This window comes from Neolamprologus multifasciatus, chromosome 22 (genome assembly GCF_963576455.1).
Source record: "Neolamprologus multifasciatus chromosome 22, fNeoMul1.2, whole genome shotgun sequence".
NCBI lineage: Eukaryota > Metazoa > Chordata > Actinopteri > Cichliformes > Cichlidae > Neolamprologus > Neolamprologus multifasciatus.
In genome coordinates, this window is record NC_140459.1 from 13,843,833 (window position 1) to 13,854,941 (window position 11,109).

Here is an 11,109-nt window from a genome sequence, read left to right on the forward strand (position 1 = left end):
TGTTCCAGCGGCTTGACAGACACCATTTCAGGGCCAAATCAGTCCATAATGTGTAGCATAAAACACGCTGAGCTGTAAATCACTAAGTATCGGCCACAAACAGCGAAAGAAAGCTTTCATCTGGCTGAGCAGGCAAGGGAATGGCGATTTAGCAAAGAGACGTGTGGCACATTTTCAAACGCAATTCCCTGGTATTCCTTCACACACCCATGCAAAGACTTTTTTGCTCTGGTGTTCTGCTAAGTTAAAAGCATTAGCAGAGGAACTATGTGACTTAGCGAGGGAGTGGGAGATTGAATGAAAGCTGCGCTGCTGTTTTCATCACACCGACATCACACCGGGCAATTATGGAGATGCGTCCTGTGAAACCAGCGAGGCCAGACACCTGATGGGAGGAGGTGGCAGGAGTATGGGACGCTGCTTGCGGGTAGGCGAGACTACCGCAGTGCACCGCTGCTCCGGCATGCTCTCAAGATGTTCCACATCTCCCCCCTCTAATTGGCAGATGGCCTCAGATGCAAGATGATTTAATGGCCTGCGTGTGTGTTTTTTCTTGCCTCAGTCAGCCATTAGCAGGGACATCTGTAACGAGTTGGCCAGGCACACTGCTGAGAGTGGAAGCTGAGGCCAACACTTTCTAATGGGGGGTAGTGCGGTCGTGACGGGCTTGGGCGGTAATCAAAGCACTCCGAGGTATTTCTTGGGGTTATGATAATCGGGATATCTCGTTTCAAATTGTGCGAGGCATGACAAAAAGCAATAATAAATCATCTGATGTTGTTTACCTCAGAAAAGCTGAAAAGAATCAAACAGAGCACTATTACTGAGGAATCCACTGTGTGACAATTCACTTTTGACTTTCAGTATACCAGAGCAAGACATTTCTAGCTGAGCGTTATCATAAAAAGCCATTTTCATGGCTTTGGCACAAACAGCTTGGCTTCCAAGTGATCCCATTTCTTGCAGCTGTGCCGTAACCATCTGTGCTGAATGCTGCGCTCAAGGGTGAAACATTAAGGCCTGAACCAGAGTTTTGGCCCTAAAGGCCTCTGGTTTCTTTCTCTCTCCTGCTGCCTTCATTTCTTACTGCTCCCTCCTGAGCTTGCCTCTATAACGAAAGCTGGATGAGAGACGGAGCTGCGTTACTGAACAAGCAAGGCCTTCAGCTGGTTTCTGTGCATGTAGGAGAAATGGCTCCAAGCCTAGGGCCTTTTAAGGCTTGATGGCCATCAGTATTCTTGCCATAGCCTCTGAGGATTTGTCTGCTACCTGCAAACTGGGTCAGTTTTTGCATTATTTTAGAGATTTGTATCTCACTGTGGAGAAAGAAGGTTTTGCACACGCATGCATGTAGACCCACACCTGCACTTTGTCTTTCTCTCTCTGCTTCCTTCCCTCTATGCCTCTCTCTCACACGCAAACACACACACTGCATTTTGAATTCATCAATATGTGCACATATTTGTCATTTTAACACATAAATGTCAATTTAAAGCCACCGAATGTGCTAACGCTGTAATGAATAACTACACCGAGCAAACATAGCCACGCTGTGAAAATCATTTTAGATGGAGCACATGCCAGACAACTAATTAAAATTGATAGATAGACTACTGTTGATTATGGCACTCAAAAACCCGTGCACTTTTTCAGCACTAAAACGCAACTAAGTCTCAGTTAATACACCCCCTCTCTATTCATGTCACACCGACGCGATTAACTGTAGTCATAAATCTGAAACAGTTGTGAATGTGACTCTGCCATTCTCACATTAATGTTAATGAGGAAGTGACACTGCTGCGGCATCACCTTTACGGTTTCCATCAGGTTTCAGAACTGTTATTATAACGACTATTTTTAAATTCACCCCACTTTTCTAATTCCAATCGTTTACTGTATGTGTGCCCCCAGCAGAGAGCCCGGAAGGCGAGTGAGGGACCAGCAGCAGCAGATGTGGGGGCGGAAATGAGATGCAGAAAGAGGGGAAAAGAAAGGTGGGGGGGGGGGTGGAATTGAGGGGGACAGACGGGCTGGTGATACGCAGTAGAAAAATAAGAGAAGGAAGAAAAAAGCAAAGTATGTGATAGAGAGAGGCGATAGGAGAGACCTGCGTCTGATGTGAATACAAATGGACAGAGGAGGAACACAGATAGAGGAGGCGAACGAGGAGTGGGGGGTGGTGGGGGAGGCAAAGAGGGAGGCTGTGTGAGGAGAAGAGATAAAAGAATGTGAGAAAGATAAATTTACTGTTGGCTAATGAGAAGACAAAGGCAGTAGAATCCACATCGATCTCTGCCCCACAGCAAGCTGGCTTTATAGAAGTAGAGAGAGAAAGAGAGATAGCAGAGCCTGAGAAAGCTCACAAGAGGTAAGCAACCTCACAGATGCCGGAGGAATCACAGGATGAGAATAAAGTCAGAGGTATGTTTGAGTGAGTGTGGCAAGCATACTTATTTGTAATGACCACACATATACACTGACTTCTTCAAGTTTGAGCGATGTATGTGAATAATGCATTGATGCTGAATGGGGGCAGGGAGGACGAGCAGACAGCAAGGTAAAAAAAGAAAAGAAAAGAAAACTACTTCAATGACTCAATACTGGGAGCAAGTAGATGGTCTAAATGTGAGACAGGATTCAAATATTTATATAGCAGGCACTTTACAGGCAGGGTGAACATGAGGAGTATCGCAAAAACAGTTTCCCAGTGGAGATGCATTACTGCACTCAAATGGATTAAATGACTGGGAACAAAGGAAACATCTGAAGCTTGGAATTATTGAAGAGATAAAAAGAAGACACTTATGAACTACTGCAACTGGTTATTATCTAATTATAAACTCGTATTTCTTAAATATAACTCTTGTGGTGCATTTCAGTGGCGGTTCAAGGGCTTTGCTGTAAATAAAAGAAGCACGTCGCTGCAGGAGAAGGTGCTCGCACCGTCATGTAAACAAGTTATCAACACAGGTGTGCATCGACAAAGACCAGCATCGGATAATTTGCTAACAAGGGGAGAGAGTGCACCACTTACAGCAGGTTTGAACTGTTCCAGTACACCGCATGCCGATTGCTGGCTCTCGAAAGGTGCAAGTTTGTAAGCGCCAGCGTGATGAGGCTGAGGGAAAACGTTGCGAGAGCCATAATCCCTCCGCTGCTCAGCCAGATCTGGTGCCCCCTCTTCCTTCTGCGTCCCCGCTCCTTCTGTCCCAGGCGACGCGTCACTCACAACATCCCAGCGGTCAAGAAGAAGAAGAAGAAGAAGACGAAAAGAGAAAGAAAATACGCCTTTTCAAGTTCCAGTTACCTTAACAACGGGTTGAATCGGGGTGACTTGTAAGTGGTTACGTGTTCTTCAACTCAAATCCCATTGCGACGAAACCCATTTGGGCATCTTTACTTGTGCCAAATCTATCCGGACATCTGACGCGTGCCCGCCTGGGCACTTTTTCAAGTCACACCTTTTGTTTTGTTTTCTCAGTTCTTTCACTAGAAAGGAGCAGTGCAGGTAGATAAACGGCAAGACAGTCTACCACATTCAAAACTAACAGCTGTAAGTCGGTGCTTATTGTTCTCGACGCGCTTTAAAGTCGCATCCAAGGCGCTGGACCTCTGCTGTTGAGATTTGTGTAGCTGTAGGTGACCTGCCGCTTCTCTCATCAGCAGCAGTAGCAGCAGCAGCCACACGCTGCGAACACAACGCTACAAACCCGCCCTCTGACGGCTGAGATGTGCCCACATGTCCATCTATTCTCCCGCCCCGCCCCCTCAAAACATGCACCGTCTCACAAGAAAAGGAAAATTATATGCGTAAAAATAAAAGGATCAGTCATATTGTAGTAAGGAATTTGATTATTTAAATAAGAATTAAATAATGACAGGGTGTGAGGTGAAGGTGATTTTAGGTTTAAAGGACATTGATTTTACAAACAATAAAACCGCTCCAAAAGAGCCCATCTAGCACCGCCTATTAATTAGTAAATAGGTCAGAGTCAATCAGTCAGTGCTGCACCCAGTGGATAGTTTGCTCCAGCTTTTCTGCTTTATTGTGTGTACCTATCTATAGAAAATTACTACTGGTAGGCAAAACATGAAAAATCAACTTATTTGATGCCACATTTTCCCATTTGTTAACGGGTTAAAAATAATCACCTTTACTTTGGTCTTTTTGCCCCCCAACAGCCTTTCATCAGGTATTGTTTTAGTAAACCTTGACACAGACCATATGGTAGAGTGCACTCCTTTAAGCACTTAAGTGGTACGTTATATAGAGTGGTAATGTGACAACTCTGATATCTAAAATAAAACGGTTTCCATGACTCCTTTCATATTTACAGACCTTAAAAATACAGGTCACATCTTGAAAGTTTGAGTGGTTTTTTTTTTCTGTTTCCATAAGAACAGATTAGGTTCAGGGTTTACTGAGAGATTAAACTGGAGAACACACTGTAAGAATAACATCCCCTTTGGCTGCTTCACGACTCATTATCGCATGTTTAACAGTTAATTATCATCAGGCTGTTCACATTTCAACAGCTATAGTGTTTGATATACAAATGGATGACAGTTTAATGCAAAGCCACCACACTGTAATAGTGGTACACAGAGCTATCTAGTGCTGGGCTCAGTCATCTTGTTGTAAAGTGCCATCATGTTCAGGACTTCTTTAACAATATTTTTCATTCTGTGTGTGTGTAGATGCACAACGAGTACACAAATTGCACAATCCTAAACAGTGCTTTGAAAAGACTCAGGAATTAAAAGTTTTAGAAAAATTTTAGGTATGTAATCCAGTGGGCATAAAAGCGATGTCTCATGCAGAAATAATTTTGCTTCTAGTGAACTACATCTGCAAACTTCAGCTGAGGTGGAGGAGGGATACAATACTCACACGGTCACAAAATATTCGACCTTAGAGTGTATATAGAAGATGGTTGTAGCCTCTTGGTCTGAAAAATGAGGAAATGAAGAAGTGATTTACACCTGTTCAAATCTGCATTTACACAAATATCTAATCAGCCAATCACATGATAGCAACTCAGTGCATGTAGCCATGTAAACATGTGCATGGTCGATTGTCTGAAGTTGAAACCAAGCATCACAATGGACAGGAAGAGTTACTTATGTGACTCTGAATGTGGCATTGTTGTCGGTGCCAGAAGGGGTGACCTGAGTATTTTAGAAACTGCTGAGATGTTTCTAGTGGGATTTTTCCACACAACTGTCTCTAGGGTTTATAGAGAAGGGTCTGAAAAAGAGAAAATATAGTAAGCAGGAGTTCTCTGGGAGAAAATATTTTGTTGATGTCATAGGTCAGAGAAAAATGGAAAGACTGCTTTTCAGCTGATAAGAAGGCAACGGGAACTCAAATAACCACTTGTTATAACAGAGTTAGAATCAGAATCAGAATAATTTATTAGTCCCAGAGGAAATGATGTAAGTCCCGGAAAAACAGGAGCTGAAACAGGCTGCATGCAGGCTCGTGTATCCGCACTACAACTAATACAGAAGAGCATCACTGACTGCAAAACATGTCAAAGCTTGAACCAGATGTGTTACTGCAACAGAAAACCATACAGAAGATCCACTCCTGACAGCTAAGAAAAGAAAACTGAGGCTACAGTTCAGTTCAGGCTCCAAAGATTGGAAAAACATTGTCTAATCTAATGAGACTTGATTTCTCTTGCAAAAGTCAAATGGTAGGATCAGAATTTGGTGAACCATCCTACCCTGTATCAACAGTTCAGGCTGCTGGTGGTGTATTGGGGGAATTTTCTTGCCACGCTTTGGTCCTTTTATTACCAAGCGAAGATTCTTTAAATGCCACAATCCTCCTGACTATTGTTGCTGACCTTGCCCATCCCTTTATGACAACATTGTATCTATCTTCTGAAGGTTGCATCAAAAACTGCTTTCTTGAACATGACAGGGAGTTCACTGTACTCAGATAGTCACCCGATCTGAGGAATGTTCCCAGCACCTTGTTGAATCTATAGCATGAAGAATTAAGGCTGCTTTGAAGGCAAAAGGGGTTCAGCTAAGTACTAACAGGTGAAACTAATGAACCGTCCAGTGAGTCTAAACATCTATAGGAAAATGACCCTCATTTCCTTTCATCTGTGCCCCTGAGTTAAGTCTAAGGTCTGATTTGCTAAATTAAAGTCATATTGAATATACCATAATGTTGGGTCAGCCTTATGATTGTTAAGTTGCTACTGTGAGATTACAGCGTCCTTCAGTCTCTACGTCGGATTCAAGCCTGGCTCTTGACGTCCAGAGATTGTGTGCTTTCAATAGGTATATAATACACACTTCTTTTACCCAATGGTACAGCTCCTGTATCAAACTGATTTATCTTTTTTGAAATGCCAGATCATGATTTGTGGAAAAAGACAGGCGGCTGAGGCTGCTGAGGTTTTCCATTTTTCCAGTTTCCTTTTTTTTTAGCCATCTACTTCTATTATATTTGGTAGACGACAGACATTTCTACAACCAACATTTCAAAAACTGGACAACTCACACCAAAATAATCTAGAGGGACAAACAACACAACACGCCAGTGGAAAAAAAAACAAACATGTATTTTTGATTTTGGGGGGTAAACTATCCCTTTAAGGTTACGGCTAGAAATAAGATTCACATTAATATTAGAAAATTAATACAGTGAGTGCAAGGCCATTACAAGTACAGTAATAACACATGTGTCTGAGTAATTATATGTGTGTGTGAGTGTATCTGTGTGCTTATGTGTGTGTGTTAAACAGTGAAATATAGACCGAGGGGGGAGCGTATGAAAATTTGGAGACTTTAATTAACCTGTTTAATTTCGCCGGTGGTGGTTTAACCACTCTATCTAGCCTAATGGTTGCCCGCAGTATTAATGGCTCAGTTAATTCCAAATATTAAGCATTAGCCTCGGTTTGATTAACTCTGCCAATTTCATATCTCATAATGGTGTCCCTTTTTGGAGGGGATATCAGTGATAGTCACACCCATAAACATGGTCGTAGACTCTGTCGGTGCAACTTTTTGCTGAGCGATCCAAACATTAATCTGAATTACCGCCGATGATAAATGAATGCTCATTACACTTCTTAGCCGAGTCCCTGAAGGTCAGAATTTTCTGCGAGCGAGGAGACGCAGCCTGAGTCGGTTGTAGATTTTCTGCCTACTTTCCATTCTTTCATCTCTCATTCATACACACCGTGTGTCTAGTTTGCTCTCGTTTGCTCTCACTCACTTCCCGCTTCTCTGTTGTTTTTGTCAGTGATGACGCCTCTCTTGAGTGCCCTCCGGGCATGTTGCCGTGGCGACTGGAGTAAAAGGGTGGATGAAAGAGCAAGTACCATCACTTTATTTTCTCCCCCAACTCCCCCCCGCTCCCTCTCTCTGTCCCGCCACCTATCTGTGCAGCTCTCCTGGATCACTCGCCTCCATCCACTCCAACATTTGTCATCCTTTTGTCACCTCTCACTCAGGAGGAAAGAAGTGCTGTATCCACGAGGAGCATATTCTTCCCCCTCTCCTTGAACCGATGATCTCTCGCTTCCTGCTGCGGGTCCTGACCACACAGTACCAGAGAAAGTGAGGGGAAAATGCACAGAGAGACATTTCAAATGTTTCCCGGGCTCGTCTCAACCAGCAGAGGCTCAGATTTTGCAGATTTATAATGTGCTTTGTGTGTATTCTGATCATGTGGCCGAGTGAAGCTTCTCGGTATCATAACTTATTGAACACGTTTGTTCTTTTGCACTGTTTATACGTGTTTATTGCCTCACGCAGCCTCTGCAGCTGCACAGCTTGTATTTTGCTGTAGGCACTGATACATACTATAGTAGCACGGCTCGTTACCTTAACTGTGACTGTGTTTGTGATTAATTCATGAACAGCAGCTATAGGCATATTGATTATTCTGATAATTTTTTCTCATCAATCAACCTCAATGCTTTCATGCATCCTCGTTCGCTCATTATTGATTTCATTCTTCAGCCTACTTTACTCCCATTGTAAGCAACATTACAGTTAAAATGATGTGCTGGTTTGTTCCTCAGCGGGACTTCTTTATTCTTCCTCCTGGCTTCTATCTGTGCTATCTCTAATTTTCTACACCCATCTGTTCCTCTTTTCCCTACGTCTCATTCTGGATTTATCTCAGCTTTAATGTTAATGGATTAAAATGAGGTAGCCTTGATTGAGTTTAATGTCCACTGGCGGTGTCAGTAAACAACAATTTATTTGATTAATCAGTTAATCTAGTGAAATGTCAAACTTTGAATATAAACTAAGTGTGACAGGAAAAAAAAATAACAGCAGAGGCGGGAGCCTTTTGAACCTGGTAATGTAGACAAATAAAAAGCGCTGTGTAAAAAGTAAAAGTGTGTATCCCTGTGTCACAATGTGTCACCTTGTCAACCCTCCCTTATCCTACTGCTTTTTTGTTTTATTTGTCGTGAACATATATTTTGTAGGTTTAAAACTGTTAGAAAGTTACAAAGTGTGAGAGAAGGAAATGGAAACAAACTGGTGAAAATCTGGAGGCAACATGTTGAGACTGAGAAAAGGAAGGTGGGGGAGGGAGGTATAGAGGCATTAGCCAAATGGAAGCAAGGCCAGCAGTGTTTTTGTTAATGGCATGAAGCTGAGGAGAGGCCTTGCCCAAACTCCAGGTGGACCACCATCGTTTTGTCCCCTCGAGTGTAGTGCTTAACCTGCCTCGCTTCAGTGAGTACCCAGCTGTGCAAATGGCTAATGTGATTGTGAAGATATAAGCCCAAGATAATGGCATCTGCCAAGCAATCAAGAATAATGTTCCTCAGCATCAGGCTGCGATTAAAAGACAGCGCACGGAAATGGATGCTGGGATGGGGCTTGGAGAAGAGAGTGATGTGCTAAATGGTTGTAAAGGACAGAAGCAAGGAGATGAACTGTCAAAGCAATCTGTTTAGAGAGAAATTAAATACTGGAATAATTGAAGGAATGAATTGACATTCAAAGGTGCACTGCCTCTTAATAAATCAAAGTTTGGTCACCTCTTTAGATCCCCTGGGCGTTCCAGCATTTCTGCATGTCAGCATCTGGGGGTTCACGCCGTCCCAATTCATTCCCAGGGCGTCAATTGCTGATGTGTTGTCACAGCCACTGGCATCTCATAGAAACACCCAAGGAGTCCTTTGGCATCAAGACTGTGATGCACTATGTTTGTGCCTATGCTCAAGTCTTTGGCACTCCATCCTGCTTGTAAATAACCATTTGGCAAACCCTTCTAGGTAAGTAAAACAGTTTTAAAACAAATCAAAATATTTTTCTTAAACCTGAAAATCCTTGTAATTCCCCACAAATAACCAGTGAGTGAAAACTAGGGTAACAAAGTCTGAAACATAAAGCACCAAAACTGGACTTCAACTGCAGTCTCCTTGTTGAAAACTGGACCTCTGCCACCCTGTTCCATTTTCAAACTTAACTGCTCTTAAAAAGAAGACTGTAACCTCTCCAGTGTCCAGTCATCCCACAGCCAACACATTGGACATCAGTGTAACTCCAGCGGCGCCTGGAAAAACTGCAGGATTTCTTTGGGACACAAAGTCACTATGTTCAGTTCAGTGTCTCTGATGGCTTTCATTAATTTACTACATGTTTATTTTTTTCTTAATTCTTAATGCTCCAGCAGTTGCACCTATACTGTAGTGCTTGTGAATCCTTGCTACTTTACAAGGTTTCCCTCTGCAGTGGGTTCCCACTTTTCATATTAGTCTCCACTTTTCTTCATTAAATAGTACACATATCATGGATAGATAGATGATGACTTACTGATTCTGAAACAAAGAGCTCATTTTCACTCATAAGTGACTGTAAATTGGTCTGATATTCTGCAAATGATATTTCCTTAGATAGCTTGAGAGGACCATTACTGTTTGTGGCCTGTGAAGTCCACCGAGACCAAAAGCATCCTGCGCAGTTTTTGACCATAACAGGCTCGTGTAGCTTTAGCCTGGTTTGTTGTTTTATTTGATGCAAAGAAATAATCCTTCTAATTATGTGACGCTATTTTGCTAAGCTAAATATAATAGTTATTTAGCACCAGGTGACCATAGTTCGGCTCCCCCCAGCCCAGTAACGAATGGCTGGTGTGTGTGAATGCGGGTGTGTATGTGAGTGTGAATGGTTGTCTGTGTGTATGTGTTAGCCCTGCGACAGACTGACAACCTTTCCAGGGTGTACCCTGCCTCTCGCCCCAAGACAGCTGGGATAGGCTCAAGCCCCCCTTGCGACCCTGTAAAAGGATAAGCGGCAGAGAATGGATGGATGGATACATATACTAGTCAAAAACTTATAAATGAACAAGCAATGGTCGGAAATGCTGGTTTTCAAACAAGATCCTGAAATACTGTGTAATTGTTCACACATCAGGGAAGTATTCTGGTAAAAATCAAAGAAGTAAACCTTAAAAGAGACACTCAGATCCTACTTTTTTTGTCACCCCTTGTTTTTTGTCAGATTGTCTGTTTCCAACATCAGAGATTTGTAGAAAAATGGAGACTCAGATTGTATTTGACCATCTGCTGATACCTTTATGGTATGTACTGTATGTGTGGAACACACGTAAACTGCAGTAGATACTACTTCATAATAAACAAATAATGAAACTGGATGAAATGTGAACAAGGTGTCAGCATAGTGTGGCAGGCCAAGTTCTGGGTCACAGCCCACTTTGTTATAGGTGTGGTAACCCATACACCGTGCAATATTTGATGCTGGTTTTCAAATGGAAACCCTCAGGGGGGAACAAATGACAACTTTGCCAGAAACTTGTTATTATGGACGTGACTGCTGGCAGGAACGTTTTGGTAAAAACTTAATGGCTCAAGAGTTCATATGAAGGTGGACTCAAACAACAAAAAGTCATATTTTAAATAAATCATTGTTAGGCTATGTAGTTTCTGTGAAACTGTGAGAGAAGTAAAACTCTGAAAATCACATATGGTGCATTGTAGATGTTAACAAAAGGACAGTTTTGTGTTTGGCTGCATCAGGTTTAGTCCGAAGTCCGAAATAAACCCAAACAACACCTTAGATAACTTTAATACACGCACATACAGTAATGGCCTCTTA

At 42.4% G+C, this 11,109-nt stretch overlaps 1 protein-coding gene across 2 annotated transcripts in view; it reads right to left on the reverse strand.

Moving 5' to 3' along the window:
• The window catches only part of efna3a (ephrin-A3a), a 74,575-nt gene extending 70,810 nt beyond the window's left edge, over nt 1–3,765 (reverse strand). The window contains exon 1 of one of the 2 annotated variants that reach the window (XM_085147908.1): nt 3,035–3,765. In XM_085147908.1, the coding sequence (XP_085004034.1) occupies nt 3,035–3,144 (110 nt within the window). In that variant the 5' untranslated portion in view covers nt 3,145–3,765. The remainder of the gene's footprint in view (nt 1–3,034) is intronic. The other variant, XM_085147907.1, reaches the window with a different exon arrangement.
• Nucleotides 3,766–11,109: the final 7,344 nt, after the last annotated feature.